This window comes from Punica granatum, chromosome 8 (assembly GCF_007655135.1).
Source record: "Punica granatum isolate Tunisia-2019 chromosome 8, ASM765513v2, whole genome shotgun sequence".
NCBI classification, from domain to species: Eukaryota; Viridiplantae; Streptophyta; class Magnoliopsida; order Myrtales; family Lythraceae; genus Punica; species Punica granatum.
The window spans coordinates 9,374,857-9,397,473 of record NC_045134.1 but is presented as its reverse complement, the minus strand read 5'-3'; the positions used below and the strand labels follow the sequence as shown (position 1 = coordinate 9,397,473).

At 38.7% G+C, this 22,617-nt stretch overlaps 3 protein-coding genes across 7 annotated transcripts; all 3 read left to right on the top strand.

The window, feature by feature from the left end:
* The first annotated feature begins 1,877 nt into the window (after positions 1 to 1,877).
* On the top strand, positions 1,878 to 3,857 carry LOC116187346 (protein ASYMMETRIC LEAVES 2). 4 transcript variants are annotated; one of them, XM_031516005.1, is made up of 5 exons: positions 1,878 to 2,075; positions 2,315 to 2,411; positions 2,623 to 2,700; positions 2,941 to 3,122; positions 3,238 to 3,857. In XM_031516005.1, exons 4-5 carry the CDS (start codon positions 2,991 to 2,993, stop codon positions 3,712 to 3,714), a joined length of 609 nt encoding a protein of 202 aa, XP_031371865.1. In that variant the 5' UTR covers positions 1,878 to 2,075; positions 2,315 to 2,411; positions 2,623 to 2,700; positions 2,941 to 2,990; the 3' UTR covers positions 3,715 to 3,857. The 4 variants fall into 4 exon arrangements, with proteins under 4 accessions (XP_031371865.1, XP_031371863.1, XP_031371864.1 ...); XM_031516003.1 differs by having other exon boundaries at positions 2,608 to 2,700; XM_031516004.1 differs by lacking the exon at positions 2,315 to 2,411.
* A 10,452-nt stretch (positions 3,858 to 14,309) lies between these two features.
* LOC116187480 (protein starmaker) lies at positions 14,310 to 17,086 on the top strand. Its single transcript, XM_031516216.1, has 4 exons — positions 14,310 to 14,585; positions 14,900 to 15,118; positions 15,215 to 15,634; positions 15,729 to 17,086. Exons 1-4 carry the CDS (start codon positions 14,361 to 14,363, stop codon positions 16,797 to 16,799), a joined length of 1,935 nt encoding a protein of 644 aa, XP_031372076.1. The 5' UTR covers positions 14,310 to 14,360; the 3' UTR covers positions 16,800 to 17,086.
* A 786-nt stretch (positions 17,087 to 17,872) lies between these two features.
* Positions 17,873 to 21,428, top strand: LOC116187479 (serine/arginine-rich splicing factor RSZ22A-like). 2 transcript variants are annotated; one of them, XM_031516214.1, is made up of 6 exons: positions 17,873 to 18,019; positions 18,920 to 19,021; positions 19,215 to 19,303; positions 19,476 to 19,686; positions 19,800 to 19,910; positions 20,086 to 21,428. In XM_031516214.1, the coding sequence occupies exons 2-6, from the start codon at positions 18,933 to 18,935 to the stop codon at positions 20,120 to 20,122; spliced, it is 537 nt and encodes a 178-aa protein (XP_031372074.1). In that variant the 5' UTR covers positions 17,873 to 18,019; positions 18,920 to 18,932; the 3' UTR covers positions 20,123 to 21,428. The 2 variants fall into 2 exon arrangements, with proteins under 2 accessions (XP_031372074.1, XP_031372075.1); XM_031516215.1 differs by having other exon boundaries at positions 17,874 to 18,019; positions 19,803 to 19,910.
* Positions 21,429 to 22,617: the final 1,189 nt, after the last annotated feature.

Genomic DNA, 22,617 nt, shown 5'->3' with positions numbered 1-22,617 from the left:
AGCATATTCCTTGACCGTTTTCGACCTTTTTTTCCTATCAGAGCATGTCATTATGAGCAAAGATCATTTACGAGTTTTTAAGTGGCAACAAAAGGGTGTAATTTTACTCTTGGAAATCAGAAAGGAAGGAGCAAACAAACGTACACAACCTTCTTCGTAAGATAATAATAATAGCAATAGCAATAATAATAATAATCTGTCTCTCAGCTTTCTCCCCGTCCCCTTAGCCTCTGGTCATGGGGATTGGATTGGATTGGATTCTCTCCCCACTCTCTCTCTCTCTACCTCATCATCACTATCATGTTCTTTTCCTCTCTATGCTGCCTGCTATTAGTTCTCTCCCGAAGAAGTAGACAGACAAAATGAAAAAGCAACAAAGAAGCCTTAGAAGAAGCCAATTCGCATGAACACACGTCTTATTAAATATTAATATTATTTTCGCTTTCTTTTTTGGTTCCAAAGTATGGAATTAAAAGAGTACGTTGCTTTCACCCAAAAATAAAAAGTACTTTCCAACCCATTAAAAAAAAAGAAATTAAAGAAAGGAGAGAGTGAGGGAAGAAGTTCTCCAAGCTCGACTCAAATTCCAACAGAGGAGAAGGTACACATTGAAGAGCTAGCTTTCGATACACATAGAAACAACCGTTTTCCGGTGATCTCTTCGACGGAAAAAAACCCTTAATTTTGGTGATATTAGTAGGGATGTCAGCTGTGGAGATTCCGCTATACATGCCGGATTCATAGGAAGTAGCATTGCTAGCTCTTTGATGTGATACTACTATTAAGTTGTACAACAAGAGGTTTTTCCTTCTTTTTTTTTAGTAATTTCAATACATTATAAATATAAGAAAACTTTCAAATATATTAATTTTGCATCAAGCGTATCCTCGAATTGTTTTTTACATCGAATAAAATCTTGATAGTTAAAAAAAAAATCAAAAGAACCCTTCCATTTAGCTTCTATCAAGAGTTGAACGGAATCGTTCGAGTGAAATTTTTAATTCATTCTTTCTCTCTCCCATTTTTGTTTGAAATTCTCTAATTTTCTCTTCTCTCTTTCTCTTATGTTGTGAAAAGGGGTTAGGGGGCTTGACATGACAGATGATATGGTTAGTTCACTTGGAATTTCCCACTTCTTTTGACCTTTTAACGTATCATGCTCCCCAAGACTCAGAAACTAATTTTAAAATAAATGAAATCAACATATATAAAGAATAAAATAGTATTTATTCTTAGAATGAATTTTAGATTTCATGTATTCTCCATCCCGAGGATAGATCCTCCCCCCACAGTCAAAATCATACACTGATCCCCACCCCCCAAAACTTTATTTACACTTATTCTTTTTCAAATTCATAAAAGCAAACAGTCACTACGTGTGTATCTGTCGACCTTTTTCTTATTACAAGCAGGCTACTATCTTGTATAAAGAAATAAATATTTGAATAAACTGATATAAATAGTCCCTTTAATAAAAATCAAATTCGAAATTTATTCATTTTTAAGTGAGTATACTTATAATTGCATTATACCCTCTCTTTTTGTGTGCATTTTTTTCACGTTGATTTTCATTTTTTTTTATGAATATAATATTTAAAAGTTCAATTGGGTGCCGATTAATTCAGTCAAGTCTGATTGATTATCTAAGGGGTAAAACTCTTTCCATGTGTATTTTTATTTTCTGCATTCACAATGACTCAAACTCAAATCTTGTTTAAGCGGAATAAGTGTCGAATCGCTTGAATCAACCGACGTTGGTGTGAATTTTCCGTTAAACAATGCAACATGGGCTCTCATATGTGTGTATATACATATATGTTTTCATACAAAGATATATTTACATACACATATATTTCATCCATAAAAGTTCTCTGAAGGCAAAGAAAGAGATCTGAGAGCTTTTCTTTCCTCTCTCGGAAACGGTGAAAATAAAAGCTCTACTCCCACTCTCCTTTTCACTTCTCTTCATCAGATCCAATTCTTCCCGTAGCAAATGATCATATCTTCTTCTTCCTTCTCCTTCTTCTCCTCCTTCCTCTTCTTCTAATAGTATTCTCTCTGCAGCCTCTTCTAAGGTAATAATATATCTCTTTCTCTCTTCTCTCCCCGATATTTAGGTTTTCGGTTTTCATCGCGAAAGGAAACCATTTTCGGGCCACTGTGGCCATGACATACCCAAATCTTCAAAGGAGAATCGGGTCACATCACGACGGTGATATTCTTTTATGCACCGGAAAGTTAAGTTGATTGTCATTTTATTCTCACATATATATATAATCGTATGAATTAACTCACTCTTTTACGATATTTATAGATCTCTTGATCTTAATCATCAAGAAGAGATACGTCCTCCAGCTTTCCGATCCTCCCGAAAGTCCAAATTTAGAAGGCGAATCATACCGAAAATTCCCGTAAATCATAAACCAGATACTCTCCCTTCTTTCATTTGAGAGTTGCTTCCCTTAAAACCCAAACTTGTCTTTGCATCTCCGCCAACAGTCTCTTTCAGCTCCTTTTTCGTGCTCTTCTTCATTAATTTACACTTCAATTGCTAACATATACCTATCTTCTACTTTTGTGGACCATTTCGCATGCTTATTTACGAAGATCTATACCTTACAGAGAGAGACTCTCATCTTCTAATCGGCTAGCGCTCTACTACCTGTGATAGTTCACACACCAACAAATTGCTCCATCGAGGTAACAAAACAAAGCTCCATCAAATTCGGGTGATTCTTTTTTGTAAATTTATGCAATACTTTATTCTTATGTTTACTGAATTTGTTTTGGTCTGGTTCCTGCAATTATACAGACCCTTCTCTATCCCGGGTTTTTCTCAAAGAATTTTCCAAACATATATATATATATATATACTTCATTCACCTGCATACTGGAGTGTATGAGATCGTTGCATTTCTCTTTCTAATTAATTGGTTTCAGATCGACGAGAAAGGAGAGGAATCAAGGCCATCTATACATAAATATAGTTTATGGCTTCCTCGACATCGTCCACATCTCCCTGCGCAGCTTGCAAATTCCTCCGTCGGAAATGCCAGCCTGAGTGCGTGTTCGCCCCTTACTTCCCACCCGACCAACCCCAGAAGTTTGCTAACGTCCACAAGGTGCTCGGGTTTAAACAATTCTACATTCTACCTTTTTTTTAAAAAAAAAAATTATCTCCATACTTGATTACGTTAATTTACTAACTTCACGATAATGATATTAATGGATAAAAAGGTCTTTGGAGCGAGCAATGTGACGAAGCTCCTGAACGAGCTGCTGCCGCACCAGAGGGAGGATGCAGTGAACTCGCTCGCGTACGAGGCCGACATGAGATTGCGCGACCCAGTCTATGGCTGTGTAGGGGTCATCTCCCTCCTCCAACACCAGCTTCGGCAGCTTCAGCTCGACCTCTCCTGTGCCAAATCTGAGCTCTCCAAGTACCAAAACTTAGGCCTCATCAATCACCATCAGAACCTCGGGATTAATAATCTCATTGCTGCCGCGGGAGGAGGAGGAGGTGGTGCAGCCCATCATCATCACCATCAGTTCTTTCCCCGGGATCGCCATCACCATCATCAGGCAATCGCGATGAACAGCTATGACGCGGCAAGCAGCCTCCTTGCGATGAATGTTTCAGCAAGCCTAGGTGGTCAGTTTCATCACACGCCTAGAGCAGATGATCGTAGCCGTAACATCATTGATCCGTCTTAATTAGTGAGCTTGCCAACTTTTCGACCAAAAAAACAAAAATTCTGCTGGATTCTAATCTCTTCCAACTGCTATATATAGGTAATATTGGACATACTGAAGCCACCCCGGCCAGTTAATATAAATGTTCTACCTTTTTACATTAACTACAGCACTTCAATTCTCGAAATTGCATCTGCATTCCAGATGATCGATCATCAATCATGTCAAACTTCTTATTCTATTTTTGAGCTTGAAAGACGTAGAAATAACGTAATTGCATTACGTTGATATATTCGGGGTGTAATATCTTAGATCTTTAATTGCAGTTTTCCAATTATCGTTAGTCTATAGATAATTATTTATGTGTGTGTGTATATATATATATATATATATATATATATATTTGTGTGTGTTTTTTGTATATAACTTGTACTTGATATTTGATGACTAAGCAAATAAATTCAGGCCTATATGAGATACGGGTCGAAGCCTTAAGGTCTATATATATTTAGACAGTACAATTAATTCGATTATCAAGATAGACTTCATGAGCAAAAATCTTTCTCATCTTAGGAAAAAGTTTATAATTTCAGAATTTCATGATTGAATCTCTTTTCGTACTATTATAAGATCTCTTGATATGTTTCCCAAGAAAGTTATTGAGTATATCCTTAGCTGGTCAAAGATTGTCTAAGAGAAAAAAGGACAAAAGCAATTCCTATTGAGCAATAATGGAGTGTGGTTATGCATGTCCAAGAAGCTTTGCCAAAGTTTTGTTTACCAATGAGTGAAATGTTAGAATCATGATGGATCATTAGTCGATATTGTCAATTTAAAAGAATAAGACGCTAGGAAAGTGAGAAAATAATTCCAATAAGGTTAATTCCTTATAATTTAGCCAGGTCAATGACATTATAATATTGTAAGTCATGTCTAGCTAGGAATGGCAATCGAACTTTGAATTTTACAAATCTTCTTTAGTAAGGCCGCAAGATGTTTCCACGTCAATTCGCTGAATCAACATTCAGGCCATGGCGTGAGGTGAAATTTTACAGTTTTGTTTCGAGGTAAAGCATCAATGCATCAACGGGCCGTCTCTAACTCATTTATACTGTTGTTATAATTTAGAGGTATTATATATATATATATATATATATATATATATATATATATATATGTTTTAGTTGGGTTGTCGAGTGATCAACATGCATGAATCCTGGCTAGCTATCTGGCATTAGCTTCAAATTAAGTTGCAAATGGTCAGTAAGGCTAGACTCGATGTCAACTCTGTAAACGCATCAACTCAGGTAGAACTAGGGCAACATAATTACCATATCAAGTTATGTATATACAACATATGCATATATATATGAGCTAAAAAGGGTAAACAATCACACGCATCCATATCATGTTCAATCCGCTTATATCACCTCGGTCCAAATATTCCAGCGCAGCCTCTGTCGTTGTCTTAAAAAAAACAGATTCTCCTACATTAGATCATCAGTTCGAAATCATCTGCGGGGTTCAGTCGCTCTTTCCATGTCTAGGGGCTGTCATATTCCTCATGCGGTTCACTGCATCGACAATTGCCTAGGTCTAGAATAACGCATGTCTACGCACTACATTCGACTCCTGAGAAATGAGAATAATCTTAGCCTTGTTGTCTATACCGCGTATATATAATGTTGCTTTAGATATTCCATTTCTAGGGCATGCAATATGTAGCCCTAGAGACAGACAATTTAAACTCCTCAAATAACCAAAAGGCTTGACTGATTGGAATAATCAGGCCGGGAGGGAGACTGAGACTGTTAGGATGAGATGTTCCAAATCAACAGAGAGACAAAGACAACTTTAATGAGACAATGGAAACCGCAGCAAGGAAAGGATCAATTGGTAGCGTGGGTGGGTATGAAAATTTAAAGTCCTCTCTCTCTCTCTTAAAGCCGTTGCAGAGAGAGAGAGAGAGAGGCATTTAATGAGGATCACGCAGTGACAGTAATGTTATGCTAAAGAGAACTCAAAATCCAACGCGAAGGAGGAGGAGGAGAGATACGATGATGATTATGAATAGCTATAGAGAGCACAGAAAAAATTGGAGGAATCAATGAATGTTACAGATGGGCAGAGAGAGAGAGGGGGGCTTTCTTTTTTTTTTTTTGGGTTAATATTGCTAAGTAGGGTTTTACATTGTGCGCTATGCTTGCAGTATTTCATCTCATCTCATACATTTTTTTTTGGAGCGCGAGCACCCCCTGATATTCACGAAATATAGTGAATCACGATTAATCTATGTTTGAATCGATTCGATCTATTAAGGAGTAAAACTTTCCCAATTAGGAATGCTTTCATTGATTCACTCCTCTCATTTCAATATTTATTTCAATGTAGATCTTGATATCCAGAAATCCAATGGATACTACGATTAATCCTATTCAAACCAAGTCAACTTACTAAATAGTAATTATATCTCATTTTTCGGTGTGAACCATGATATCCAAAAGTCCAACTAGATCCTGACTAATTTAGACTAGTCAGGTCGACTCACTAAGGGATAAAACCTTCCGAACTCGAGATCTTATTTAAGAGAAACAAGTGCCGAAACACTTGAACTAACTCACGTTGGTAATTAATTACACCTCTTTCATTCACAAAAGTAGAATTTGATAATTTATTTGGGAAAACACGTACTAAATTCCTTTATTATCCCATGTTGGATTGATTCATTCATTTCTTTTTTGATGAGTGATTGATTCATTCATTTCATTTCAACATTGCTCGTCTTCCACAAGTCAAAGCACAGAAATAAGAAAAAAAAGAAAGAGGGAGAGAGGGAGACATATGCATGCCAATGATGACGTACTTTTGCAATGATGTTCTGCCCTCAAAGGCTTCGTCAGTCTCTCTCTCTCTCTCTATGCATTTTCATTTCACCGGTGAAGCCCTACATGGTTGTTTGTTCACAGTAATTAGATAGATCCATCTTTTTTGCCACTTCCAAAAATAAACAAATAAAAAAAAAACTTTTTTGCCAGCATATATATGGATGGATACGGCCACCAATTCAAATCAGGAAAACAACAAAAACATATCATCACTTTGATCTCCTTCTAACTTAATACAACACTAGCTAAGATCACGTTTTCTAGGGTGAAGAATATGTATCAAGTGTGTGTACATATTCCATGGTTCTTAGGATTTCTTTGATCCCACCCAGGAATCGTTCAATTGGGTTAGAGATCAATGTTTAGTTATGAAGTTTAGTAGTACTCCACTTAACTCCACTATACTTTTTCATTAATTCAACAACACAAATATTATTTTTTTCTTATTCTTCAATATAAAAATAAATTTTCTCACATATTTTTTTTCTTAACTACCATTCAACTAAAATTTTTAAAACTAAATTATTTTAGCTATTCATTACTTTTCTAATAATTTAACAACACAATTATTACCTTTTCATCTTGTTCCTTAATTTAATTTAATAACAATTGTTACAATCTCATTTAAATATTTAAATAAATATTTGGAGTGGAGACTTCACTTCATTACCAAACGCTATGATAGAAATTCCCTATCGATATAATTAGATGTGTCCATATTAGTTTACTATATATTAGGGAAGAATTATTCGTACAAAACGACGTACTTATAAGAAACTGCGTGCTATTACCTTCCAATTTATGGAGTAAGTTAATAACTAAAACCCCTTGCAACCATTAATCATGTAAATTTAACTAAGGCATGCATGTTCCTCCCGAAGCGTCTTTATTCTCAAAGGGGTGTCTATTTTCTTAATGGATTAGCTGAGAAACTTGCAAAATCTTTTTTTTTTTTTAAAATAGATGAAACTATGAGGTGTTATGAGTCAATTGATTAAACTAAATTCTATTCTGACTCTGGGATTGAACTTAACCATGCAAGCATTTCATTTTTTTTTTTCAAATGGAAATGAGATGATAGGGAGATTCATGAATACTTATTTTACATTCAATCTAATACAATTATATCCCTGTATCTAGACTAATGCCAATCCAACCCATTTTTGGGTAACACAGTTACATGAATACTCAATTTACTTCTACAGTAAGATGGAAAAGTTTAACAATAAATTTCTTTTCAACAACGAAGGTTATCCGGGTTTTAACGAAACTCATCATAATCTACGAGAATAACTTGAAATCACACTACTCGCTTTACCAATACAATGCGACAAAAAGATTAAGATTTAAAGTTTATATCGTGTGTTTCAGAATTGATACTATGTATTTTAGATTCCACGCACCTTGTCAATTTCCAAGACACCCGGAAAACGTACAGTTATAGCTAGAAAAGAAAACATGCATGATTGATCGTGCTCTATGATCACGCGTCTTTATTTATCTCAACTCTAGAGGGTGCGTCCAAATGTGGTAGATAACACATATAGAAGCATCATTGTGACTAAGCTCTGTATGGAGAACTTCCACTCCTCCAGGGGACGAAAAGAAAAGAAAACGCTGAAAGAAGAAATTTGAAAATCCAAATATACTTGGAGCAATCCCATGTACATGATTATTGGGGTAAGTCTTACAAAGGACAGGAGGGAACTGAATGAGGACGAAATACCCAATTTGTATCGTTTCCAATTTATAGGTATTACACATTCAATTTCTACATGATGGGAAACAAATACAATGATGGAGTTTTTAGGCAATTTGTACTATAAAATTCGAAAAATTAAAAAGAAAAAAAGGGAAAAATAATGGTTGAGCTAACTAGCAGGGGTCCACGCATACATAATTGATTTATATATGATCGTTAACTAGCAGTGGGCCCGGTTCAAGAAGGGCTTAATCTTGGAGACGCTGACCTTTTCTCAAAAGAATATCAATTAAATTTATAAATGAACACAATAATGTAAGATGAAACAAAAATAATAGAAAAAGACTGAAAATTAATTATTTTTTTCTTTTTTTGTGTCTATAAGCAAGATGTATGTGCCTAGTAAGGGAATGAGACAAGTTTGAGAAATAAGTTAATCAAAGTCGAATTTTATTCCATTTTTATTTGTTGGTGTTCTCTGATCAGGTCATTATGAAATAGGATTATTTAGAACAAGAATAAATTAGCAGAATAAAAGTTAGACTAATTAAAGGAGGTGTGTGGGCTCTTGCGTGGTAGAGATTTCAGCTGGGACTCCCAAACTGCTGTTATTAACTAAAGTATCATTTGAAAATGTTCACTGAAAAAAAGTATAATTTGAAAATGAAAATTAATGGTTTCGTGATCCTGGAAACTTAGGCTTTTTAGAAAATCAATTAATGGAGCTGAGAAATTTTCTTCACGGGGAAACCAATTTTTGGAATGGCCGGCCGGCTACACTTAACAAATCAGCGTGTCCTTGCTTTCTGAAGATACATTATGAGCCGATGATGACACATATCAGGCAGCTGTTTATGCGGGTATCATTGGTAATTCGAGTGTCGTGATGAATGGCCGGTAGATTCGGGAACGAAACAGAAAGATGCATGATAATTCACCAGGGACCGAATGATGGAGATAAGGATGTGTGCAAACCCTAGCTAGAAGGATACATGTCTGATTTTCAAGAGGAGAGGGGTCCATGCACAAGAGGGCATGAATGGTGATATTATTATTGGGGATGGTTGGAGCGGGAACATAAGGCTATTAAGGGCAATATGGATTTTTCAAAGATGCATGTGCGTGTATGTATGTATATACAAATTCACCACTATATATATATATATGTGCGTGTGTGTGAATATATGTACATATAGAGATGTGTATATATATTCACACATGTACATATGTCACGCACGCACGCCTTACGGAGCAAAAGGAATGGTGCTATGGCAGTGTAGTAAGTGGGCAGAGCAGCGGGTATAAATTGAATCTGTGAACGTAGAAAGAGGCAGAAGGTTATATATATAATCTTATATATATTTGTCTGTGTATATAGCATTTATTTCGGGGGTGTCCCTCTCTGAGCCCACGACATGTCCCATACAGAAGCAAAAGGTACAAATATTTGAAAGAGAAGGGATACGGCGATTTTGAAGATATCATGCATGGACTTGTTTATCAGACTTAAAAGTTAGTCCACCGGTTCCACGCTCGTGCCATCACAATCTACCCGTAACATGTTCACATGAATTACTTCGAATTAGTACATCCTAGTAAAAAAAAGAAATCGATAGCATAATTAGAGTTATTAGCGAAGACTGAACATTTTGGAAGTCATCATTCTATGCTAGTATATTGAAACCCCTTCCTGAAATTTATATATACTTGAGCATGGATTATTGGGGCATATGAAGTTTGAAAGAAAATCGTACGTAGAATGAAATATCATAACGAAAACGTTGGACTTGAAATTGAGCAACTTGCATGGCCTATGTAAGAATTATGATAAACTTTATATATCAAATTACTTCATATGAGTATTTTTTCGGTTATGAAGGAATCAAATAAGCTTAGTATAATGAAACACAAATCCTAATATATAATAAAAGAGCACGAGTAAACTCACTGAGTATCGAATTTAGAATTTTTTGATTACCATACGATACTTTATCGTAACACGGACAGTCAATTGGATCATCAAAGCCAATTGGAGCAAAGAAGATTTCAAGCGAATCTCCTCCTGCAATTTGGTATCTGATGGTCTTCTGCAGTGCGGAAATCTCGAGCACCTTTTCGGTGTGCGCCACTTATTATCCGGAAGTCTAATGGGACTCGATCAATCTAGATTCACCTTTGAATTAGCCTATTAAGATGTAAACCTCTTTCGATCTTGAAATTTTCCCAATTGACAAAATTCAAACCTTATTTTAAGGGAGCAATCGTCCGAAAGCTACATAACAACTATAATAGTTCGGTTCCACATAATTAATTGCCACTGTAGGTATACGACTTGTACAACTAAATATATGTATAGTCAGGGGTGGAGCCAGCATATAAGCAGGAGGGGCAATTGCCCCCCTGAACTTTAAATTTTTTTTAAATTTTATCCCAAAAGTATGTTTATTGTAACATTTTTACCCCCTTGCCCCCCTGAACTTTGAATTTTAAAATTTTATCCCAAAATTATATTTATTATAATATTTTTGTCCCCCCCTCGACAGAAATCCTAGCTTCGCCCCTGTGTATAGTTGATAAATATTTTATTTGTTAAAACTTACTTTTTAGCAGCTATAGTTGTCAATTTCTTAGTTGCTAAATTATTTGGTTGTAGTGCCAAGTTCGGTCAGATCCGTTCATTAAAGGGCAAAACCCCTCCAATTGTGAATATGACTTAAGTTCGAAAACTTGCTCTAGAGAAATAGGCCCAAACCATCTAAACCAATCCAATTTTTTCGGTGTCCACCATGGTATCCGATCCGAAAGTCGACCACATGGTTCCCCTTAATCCCAGTTCGATTCGAGTCACCTTACTTCTCCATTCACAAAACTCGAATTCAAAATCTTATTTAAGGTGAATAAGTTCCGAATCATTTCAATCAATACATGTTTGCCATATAAACCAATCATGTTCAAGTCCACGTGACACATACAGGTAAAGCGTTAAAGTCACACGTCGTCACATGAGGACGCATGTTGAGAGATATTGTCCCACACGAATAAATGGAGTAAAAAATCATGAGTTTATATGAAACTCGATATCTTAAACCCAAAAGCTCAAATTTTTGGATTGAAAATGGATCCAATCACTAATAAATCTAATAAAATCTAACCAATCCAATTTATCGTCCCTAATATAGGTATATATATATGTGTGTGTGTATATGCATGCATATATTGTGGGGGGGCGATGAAGGAAAAAGAGAACAGTAGTAGAGGGTGGCAGCGCAGGAGTGGGGGCAACGGGGAAGGGAGGGAGCAGGAAATAGTCTCTCGGGGATTCGGGACGGCTTCATGATGGATGGATGGACGGATCCTCAAATGAGCCCTCCGGCCTCGTCCCTCCCTCTCCGCCCGGCTGCAGAAACGCATTCAATGGGACAGTGCCAACACACACACACTCTCTGTCTCTCTCTCTCTCTGCCATTGCCATTGCCATTGCCATTGCCATTGCCAATTCTCTCTCTCTCTCTCTCTCTCTCTCTCTCTCTCTCTCTCTCTCTCTCTCTCTCTCTCATGTCTTTCCAAATTCCAATTGTATATTCTATTCTCTGTCCATTGTCTATGTCCATTGTCCATGTGAGTGTGACTTGACTAATCCTCATTCTTCCCCTTCCCCCCGCCCCTCCCCTGTCTTTCATCAGTAAAACAGTACAGTGGGCCCACTCCCCCCTTGAACCCCTCCCTCCTCATACCCCCCTGATCTCTCCCCCTCTATTTCTTGGAGTTTGGCACCATTAATTGCATGCTTCCCCCCCTCCCCTCACCTCCTCCCATTCATTTCTCCTCCTAAACATTCACCGTTGGATATTGTAATCTTTGATTTCATATCTTTTCTTAGATATATGCGTGCTTTGATTTATGCATATACAAAATGAAATTTAGTTTAGTGCCCTTTTCATCTCCCTTTTATCTTTTGTGTTAATTTAACGCTTGTGTTTTCTGTTTAGCAAAAGTCTCTGTGCATGCATGATTTTGAACTCGAGTCTTACCAACATCAATATGGCTTACTCGAGTCAACCCGGAATGGAATTATTACGCGAACTTAATTAAGTGGTTCACATTTCGCATTGTAAAATATGCCCGTAGATACATATGCAAAGGCCGCTTGGGCCATCTCCAAGAGAATAATATGTTGACCCGATCAAGATTCTTGTCTTTAATTGAATTTTTTCTTCAATTGATCGTGTTATTAGTTGACATATTATCAACAATACACAAATTTCACTGGTAAAAACTAAATTTAAAAATTTCTAGATTTCAAGTGATAACGTGCACTGCTAGACTACGTCCTCCTATGTATATATATATATATATATATATATGCCCGGGAGGAAAATGAGAAAAGTGAATTGAATGCTGATGGAGTAAATAAGAAAAGAACATTTCAGGAACAATCTCTCTGATCTTTTCTGATCTCTCCCTCTCTCTCTTCCTTAATTACGTGCCTTTTGTCTCCCTCCTCCTCCTCCTCCTCCTCCTCCTCCTCTCTCTCCCTTTCCCTCTCCCCTCTCTCCTCTCTAAACCCTACACACACACATACACACAGGGAGTCTCTCTCTTTCTCGCTCTCTATGTTTCCGCCGCGGTTGAAGCTGCCCCCAGCTGAGTCAACGCGGACGATCTCACAATCTCACTGTCAATGATATTTCTGTCCAACTTCGATGCTGTAGCTGCACTTCCCCTTCCCCTGTTTAGCCTTTTGTCTCACTTGTATGGATGTATTCACACACACATATATATATATATATATGTATATATGTCACTGATGGCATGGGAATTATATTGGCATTATAAGGAGAAAACCCAATCAAATGTTTGTATGTTTTGGATTTATCCCAATACCACAAAAAAAAAGGCCTGTCTCATTTTGAACATTTTCGGTTATTCTATACAATGCAATGTAGGACGTCGGTGACATCATCATATACATAATGTGTGCTGTGATACGAATCCAGTAAGATGACAATAATTATGGCTAGTTACCGTGTTATTTTTCCTGGCTAGGACGAGGATGTGAGCGATGGAAATTAGAGTTAATCATTCGTTCGACGTACATCAAAGATGACATACTCGGTAAAGGAGCTCTGAGGTGAAGCGTCCGCGACTTATAGAAAAGCTAATACTTGCGTAAATCGACTTAGTAAATTGTTTTTTTTTTTGTGAACAATTGACTTGCTAATTTATCCTTCCTTTCGGTGCGCATTTTCTTGATAATATATAACCAAAGATGGTTATTTTAAGTCTGCTTCAGATTGTTTAGTGGTACCCATATATAGTTAACCACGGGCCTCTTTACAAAGATTCCATGAGGGAAATATTACAATCTTGAGATCAAAAGAAGGTGTCATCCCTTTTTTTTTTTAATTATTTACGATTTTCTTTCATTATACTGGGTCTTGAACCTCTTTGTAACCGAAAAAAAAAATACAATCTTGAGCAAACATTATTTGGGATTAGTTTACGTTAATTACTAAATTTTTTATTGGACACAGAAGTGGATAGCCCACCCTAAAATTGTTACACGTACAAGTTTCCAAACTCAATTATCTTATATACTCAAGACTTTAATATTAAATTTGCAAAGAGTTGCTTCCTTAATCTCTAAACATTTGAACTCGCCCACAAGCCAAAGTACAACAAATATAGATACAGAGTTTGGGTACAATTTCCACGGTCATCACCGTTAAAGGTTCAAGCACAATAACCTCGAGCCCTACACTCTTTGTACAATACCGATTAGGAAAGAACATTGCTTTTTATAGAATGCAATAATTTCTTCGGGTCGGTTCATTATATATTATTACGAAAAGCATAAAATAAAGGAGGAATAAACGAAAAGTGAACGCCGACAGCCCAATCCACTATGAAGGAGAGATACTCCCGGCCCAATGGGCCATAATCTCAGCCCGGCCCAGTCCAGGCCCGATCTGGCCTTGTTCCCCACTGCCGCCTCCGAATTCATCTCCTCTCTGCAACTTCAGTAGACAGAGAGAGAGATAGAGAGAGAGAGAGAGGACGGGAAGGCTGAGGGAACGGCCATGGCGGAGGTGGCGGCGGAGGTGAGGCATATGCCGATGCGGGTGCGGATATTCGTGGGGGGATTGGGGGAGAGGGTGACGGAGGAGGAGCTGAGGAGCATCTTCGAGTCTAAGAACCTCGGGAGGGTTGAGGGAGTTGACATCGTACGGACCAAAGGCCGCAGCTTCGCCTACTGCGACTTCGTCCCTTCCTCCTCCGCTTCCCTCTCCAAGCTCTTCAGCACGGTACTCTCTCTAGTCTCGTCTCTCTCTTCAGCTCCTCTTCTGATTGCCGCTTTCATTTCCGGCCGGTTGTAAAGAAAATGCTCTTGTTTCGTACTGATTCATGGACTTTGTTCAACATCTTGATTGGATAAACCGGCAAGCTTGTACCGAAATCGCAAGCTTGTACCGAAATCGGAAGCTTGAGTAGAAGGAAGAACCAGAACAGCTCTGTCCTGCTGCAGATGCTGTCTGTTTGGAACCTAATCATTTGATTTATTTTGCCTATCTGAACTTATTTGCCGTTGTTCTTTTCCTTGTGAATTCTGTGCTTGCAGTACAATGGGTGTGTTTGGAAGGGAGGACGGCTGAAACTTGAGAAGGCGAAAGAACACTTTCTTCTTCGCTTGGAACGCGAGTGGGAAGAAGATGCTGCAATGTCTCGTTTACTTAATGATGCTTCTGGTGCAGATGAAGTCCCCGAGCAGCCACAAAAGCCCAAGAAGTCTTTTAATCCCAAAAGCGAAATTCAGATATTCTTCCCCAGATTAAGGAAGGCAAGACCGATTGCAGAATTTACGGGTTATGTTATGCTTGTACTACTGGAAGAACAGGAAGTTAGTTTGCATCTAACTGATGACCTCTTTCTTCAGGTGAAAACGTTGCTGCTGAAAGGAACGGGCAAACATAAATACAGCTTCCAGCGCGTAGAACCTCTTCCGTACCCGAAGCATTTCTGCGACTGTGAAGAGCATTTGGGTCCATCATCCTTGCCCTCGATAGAGCAACGAATTCCTAAGCCTGAAGCGCTTGATGGTGGGATAGATGCTAAGGAGTTTGATCTGATGAGGTCGGTCATGAACAAGTTGTTTGAGAAGGAAATGGGGTCAGCAACCGTGCAGGACGAAAAGAAACTTGCCGAGCAAGAAGTTGTCGAAGGCATGAACATTGATGAACCTCAGCAGGAAGATGCTGTGGAGGAAGACTCAGGGGAAGATGAGGATGGTCTTGTTATCAACATTGTTAGGAGTTCGAGAAGTACCAGACCTAAGATGAATAAGATAGAGGACGAGGTAGGTTGGATAATCAAAAAGCAAAATTCATCTATAGTCTTTAATCATTCATGATTTCTCTTATCTTTTCTGTTTGTGGCTTCATTTTGTGCAGATGTCAATACCAAAACGGCAAAAATCAGAACTTGCTAGAGATGAAAGTGGTAGAAATTCGCTCAAGGTTCAGAAAAGCGATAAGTTATCTTTTGAAAAAAGTGTTAGACCTACTCCGGATGTGAGTGGTGTTGGAGAAGAGCTATCTTCTTTCTCTACTCATAAGGAGAAGAAACCAAAAGATCAGTCTGAGACTCGTGCGAAATGGTCTCAGAGGTCCTCGTGGAGAGAACTTCTTGGTGATAAGACGAAAAGTTCATTCACCGTCTCTCACATATTAACAGGTTCTGGCTCTTCCAAGGAAGAGGAAATAGGGCGTGACCAAGAAGAATCTGGTGATCATGAGAGTGAAGAATCTGACGAGCATGATGATGAAGAATCTGACGAGCATGAGGATGAAGAATCTGCTGAGCATGACGATGAAGAATCTGATGGGCACGGTTCTTTGGACAATGAAGATCATGAGTCCAATAAACTCTCTGATGTGGCCGATTCTGTGGACAGTGAGGATCATGAGTTTGATAAACACTCTGATCTGGATGATTCTGTGGACTGTGAGGATCATGAGTTGGACAAACGGAACGTCTGTGTGGAAGCTGACTTGAAGGAATCAAATCCGGTCTTGGGAAGTAAGTCGGGAAGGGGCGCTATGTGGCTTCATAAATCTTCATGGACTCAACTTGTGGCTGATAGTCAGAATCAGTCATTCAGTTTGTCGCGAATTTTGCCACCAGACAGGAATGAAGAGACGCAGGACTACCGAGATGATACTGCCGTTACCAACAACAAGCAGCGGGGAAATGAACCTTCAAATGCCTTGGTCAATGGGAAGGAGGAAGCCCCAATCACGTCATCCTTAGGAGAGGAGCCAAAGAATCTAATCTTGCAGAGTTCAATGGAATCTAATCCGGGAACCAGCCTCAAACGTGAGAAGAACGGAGTTGCAACTGCTGAAAAGGTGCCTCTTTGCATTGGTGAAGAATGCCTTTTCATGAGAAGCTCAGCCTCGTTGCGGGACTGGGCCAAAAGTAAAGCGGCTCTTACTGGGTCTCGCAAGAGGAAGAAGATATAGAAGCGAGTGCCTGGAGAGACCTAATGTGCGTAGGGTGAACCATTGGTACCATTTCCTCATTGACCATCAACGAAGTTGTCTCTGACTGATACCGGATACGAGCTGGTGTCTATTCCGGATTCATTCTGATAGGGATTTAAACTGAAATGCCGTCCCAATGTGGAGGAGGAGACCTTTCTGTTGTATTCTTTCTGTTATCTGTTGATCTCGAATTTTGGCATCATCGATATCCATATTACACGCTAGCTCTAAACCACCTTGAATAGCAAACCTTTTGATGTTTACAACATGGTTTATTCTCATTTCGAACTAGTTTTTTTTTTTTATGGCAAATAAAAAAGAGAGTAAAGTGTCGGAGCGATGTTGGCGAAAGAGAATTGCAATAAGTTTGCTGAAAATGATCGAAAAAGAATCGCAATAAAATGGTTGAAAATGATCGAATCTTGAAACAAATATAAAATCTCTTAATTTTATGAATGATTGATTGGATACATGAGATACAAAATGGCATTCGTCACTGACATAAATTGATTTAAGCGGTTCGACGCTTGTTCCTTTTAAGCAAGGTTTTAGGCTCGAGTGTTGCGAATTAAGAAAATTTATGCCGAAAGAGCTTTACTCCTTTAGAAGGTCCGGTTCGAACTGAATTGGTCGGGACTTGCAGGACTTTCGAATACTAGGATATATTAAAGAAAAAAAATCGTGTTTGCCATCACTAAATTTGACTTTCGTCATGTTTGCGACCGATAAATTTAAGAAATTAGTAATGATCCTATCCTGCTACGTGCATTAGAAAACACCAATCAAATTATATAAAATACGAGAATTAGTGCTAATCAATCAAATAATTATTATAATTATTATTCACTGAAGAAATCTTATTAGTTGTTCCTATAATGCGAGGTAAGACCTCGCAAAATTTGATCTTTCATTAAACTTGCCATGCATATGCGTAATTTTGAAGATGAAAAGAGAGGAGATAGAGAAGATATCTAGTGGGCCGGCCCACTGGAGCTCGAGGCCCACGAAAGCCCATTGCAAGCACACGGTAAAGTGAAACGGCGACGTTAGTGGAAAAAGACGGCTCTTTTATAAAATCTAAAGCCCTACTCGTCCGCTTCCCTCTTCATCAGTGCATAGGACGACAACGCCAGAGCTCGGTGGAAAGGGGGGCAGCTTGTCTAGGGTTTTTCCGCCTTCTTCGTCCGCTCTCGCTTCGGGTATCGATCTCTTCCCTCTTCTCCCTCAACCCTTGGATCCTGCCGAGCTAGATCTTCATAGCTTGCCTTTGGAGGTGTCTGCCGGCGACTTACTCCCTCGTCGGACTCGTCGGCCTTCGATCGCTGTGTTTGCGATCTCCTCACTCATGACGAGCATGCATAATTTCATTCTGTCTTGATATGCGTGTCCGTTTATTGAAATTTTTTAGTGATTCGATGAGTCGATTGTTCCGTCTTTTATGTTGACGCGGAACGGATTTTCGCGGTCTTGTTTTCTGGAATAATTTGTTGAAGTGAGTCTCTTTGAGGCTTTTTTGGGTTGCTACTATGTTTTGGATGCTGTCGTGAGAGGGGATCTGTAAAATGAAGGCTTCATTTCGACCGTGAAGAAGATTTCAAGAGCAATTTCTTTCGTTCCTGAAATGATTATCTACTTCCAATTTTCGATTTCGTAGTTTATTTGTATTCGGTCTGTCTCGTGTCTTTTTATCTAGATTCAATTGTAGTTCTCCTTTCTGCTGAAAAATTGCAAACAACTTGTGCATTTCATTGAATTTGACTTCCGGGCTTTGCCAAGAGCATTAGAAATGGTTGTATCTTGTTCACACGATCCATAACAATGAAGAAATTTGAGAACTTGATGTGCTTCTATGGTCAAGATTTGGTCATTATGGGTAGAGATGGTTGTTTTAATGTTACCTAGGCTCCCAGTATGATCTTAGCCTGTAAAGTGGGTTAGTCCATTTAACACCGAGGAAATCACACTCTGAAAGTTATTTCCAGTTTTTTTTTTCCCCCTATTGGGTGTGCTACTGATGCTTGCTATGCATGCCTTTGATGCATGTTCTTGCTTGTACTGACTCGAACTATGTGAATTGTCAATTCTTTTTGTACCCATAGCCTTCCTGGAGTGATGGCTCGCGTCTATGTGGGTAACCTGGATTCTCGAGTTTCTGAACGAGATCTTGAAGATGAGTTTCGCGTTTTTGGAGTTATAAGGAGGTAATGCTCTCCTTACTAGTTTGCTGTTGTTGCAGTATCATGTACCAACTTTCATAATTTACAGCTGTTGCAGTATTGATTTGAATTGAACAGTATTTACTGGGATTGATCTCAAGCTTGTGATGCCTATCACAGTTCTTTGAAGCAATGCTTTTATACTTCCAGAATTGTTCATACGCAAATTGTTGTGCAGTGTGTGGGTTGCTCGAAGGCCACCTGGATATGCTTTTATCGACTTTGATGACCGTAGGGATGCCCAGGATGCAATCCGTGAATTAGATGGTATAGCCCTTCCTATGTTTTGTTCACTTAAAAAATTGTCTCCCCCAAATTTTGATTCATACCTTAAGCGCACTGCCTTTTTATAGTGCTCCAATTGCACCTTTTCTCTTCGTAATATTACTGTGTCTGTGATTTCACTTTATATTTTAATTGGATTTCTCATTCACTCTAGGTAAGAATGGATGGAGGGTTGAGCTTTCCCACAACTCTAAAGGAGGCGGAGGCGGACGTGGAGGTGGTCGTGGTCGCTCTGGTGGTTCTGATTTGAAATGTTATGAATGTGGTGAGCCTGGTCACTTTGCCCGTGAATGCCGTTCACGTGGTGGTGGACGACGTCGTAGCCGTAGTCCTAGGTACCGCAGAAGTCCCAGCTATGGTCGAAGGTTAGTATAACTTAGGAGAATCATTTGTTGAATCATATGATTTTACTTGTCACTTGTTTAGTATGCATCGGATTTAGTAGTTTCATGATTGTCTGATTATCATTTGTGAATAGCAGGAGTTACAGTCCTCGTGGTCGATCCCCAAGGCGTCGCAGCCCATCTCCCCGCCGTCGCAGCTACAGCAGATCACCTGCAAGGCGCGAGGAAGTGCCATATGCTAATGGGTAGATTTAACCCTAAAAAACTTTTATGTTATCATATGTAGGATCTTGCGAGGTTGATCATGAATTGCGGATTCTGTTAATATTTCCCTTTCCTAAAATTAGAATTATGTTGAGCATAAATCTGAATATTAGTTCTCAATTACAGTGTATGATGTGCTTTATTTTCTATATGCAGCGATGGACTGAAGGACCGCCGTAGAAGCAGGAGTTAAACAGCCAAACCTGGTAACATTGGTGATGTTGAGGCAAAGTATGTAGTATATGGAGACTTCTGTGCGAACTATTGTGTTGTCGTGGGACGCCACAGCTTCTCTTTTGGATTTGGTTAAGTTTTCGTCGTACTTCGTTACTGAGTATGTTATCGTGTCTCTTATCCAATACTTTAGTTGTTGATGCTCGTTCAGTATTTGATATTGGTAGTTAATACAGCTTTCGAGGACATCGCTAAAATTCCGTGCCTTTCCTTTTGTGCTGAGGTGCCTTGTGGATTTGCTTCATTCGTTTTGTGCTTCTTCTGCACTCTCCTGGGGCTTCTCATTCCTCTTTGGTATCTTCGATAGAGTTAAACAATTGTGGACCCCACTCCGCTCCATCTCTAGATGCATGCCTGTCTTTTCTACTACTTGTCAGGCTGTGAGATGCCCGCCCTTCTCAGTGTTTGTGGCAATTCTTAGAATTAACCATAGAAGGGAAGGAGAGCTGCTCCAAACACTCCTGGCAGGTAATGGCATGTTTCCATGGAAGTAGCTGTTTACTCTAAACACTGTTCAGCCTCATTCTCACCTTGGACAGGGAAAACTGGTTTTATCGACTGGTAAGTTTCCACAACAGAGCGATGAATCTCCTTTAGCTCTTCAAGTCGAGTTGGGGTTTGCTTCAAGACATTATTGTTGCATTTTCCTCCTGAAAGCTTTTGAGATTTTTCCCAGTTTTGTGTGGATGCATTTTAAAACAATTTTTTCGTCAATTTTTGTTGTCAAGGCTAAATTATAGTGCTTTCACTGGAAGGGTCTTTTGAATTGCTTTTCAAGACTGGTTAGGAACACTATATTGGTTTTTTGGGTAAAGGAAAATCACTCACATATTTTGGTTCTGGTATAAATCTGAGATTGGTATTTTCATTGGAGAAATTGCTAAAAGATCCAAGGCATTGGGTGAGTTTCTGTATTCTTCACTGTGTCGGGTGGATTTCGATGTTGTTTAAGCCTCTGCCCAGTTTTTATGTCTTGCGGGTTATATGGCTGGAATTTGAGGTCGACACGTTCTAGCTAGCTTTCTAGTGGGACGACCTCCGTGAGAGCCCAAGCAAGAATCTCAGCAAAAGCTAATCCAAATTTTGTAGCCAGAGATGCGTGGCCTGATGATGAGCAAGAGATCTTGGGAGTACCTTTAGTTTTCTTATTTGCCTTCTGCTGATGGAGTTTTGTTTCATTTTGGTGTTTGCTTTTGTTTGGCTACTGTCTGGATGCTGGATCATATAAACTTCAAAATTCAGTACTAGTAGTTATTTCGGTGGTCCTCTGGTTTTCCCCTCCCTCTCATTCCCCATCTTTTTTCCACTCTTTCCTGAATTTGAATAGGTGTGCGTGTACTTCTTTATCTATCGTCCGCTGCTCAACAATTATTCAATTCTTCCATGATCTAAGTCTAGGTTGGATTAAGAACCATTTGGTCTTTTAAGTTAATTTTCACTGCTTAGCGTGAGTACATTGGCTTTAGTAATGTATAATGAAGGGTACCAGTAATTTGGAATGTTTGGATCCTAGCCCCTATCGGTTAAATTCGCTGGGACGGCTTGTTGCATAGTAACAAATCACAACTTACTGTCTGAACATGTATTATGCAGCAGGTTCCTTACTAATGTTTGGAATCTATTTTCTTCTCTTTGCAAATTTTTCAAGTGTGGACGTTTGGAATCTAATTTCTTCTCTTCCTCGCAAGTATTCTAAGTTTGGACGTTGCGACAACGTAAAGAAATAGTAAAACAAATAAATGAGGCGGGATTTGCATTGCAGGGATGCTTTAGCATTTGTCACTTAATGAATTGAAAAATGAAAAGGTAATTTACACGAAAAAAGAGAAAAATGAGATTGGATAAATTGTTTGGAAGTAGAGCCGAAAGGATTCGAGGTATGATGTCAAGAATTTAAATTTAATTTTTTAGGTAATAGAATTTGAATTTAATTGGTATCACTTTAAAATTTACTGAGAACCTGTCTATTAGGGAAGTTCTAATCGGTTTTTGGTACATTGTATATTCGTGCACACTCATATATAAACAGCAGTGAGTTATCTTGAGCCGCCTTCGCCATGGGACCCGATCTGCACATCGGTATGGTAGAAGTGTGAGCCCACTTGGGGCACTGTCGTGTGGCCCGACATGGTTCCCTTAGCTCTAATGAAATTAACTCACTATTATAGTTATTACAAAATTTTCAGACTGATGCTCATTGTTATCTTCCTACATAACTCTACCGGCACTAAGATTGACCTGACCAAATCGCTAGGAAAACATAAAATTACCGTTATGAATAGAATCTTAAAATTACCGACTTACCTCAGCAGGAGGATTCTCTCTTGAGTAATATCTTACCGTGGAGATTGAGTTCTTCCAACATGACATAGTGAATTCAGTTCAGGTGGCTTGAGGTTCAAGAACGGGAATTTTTCGGATACTATCCTGCTTCCCATTACTCGAGACGACAAG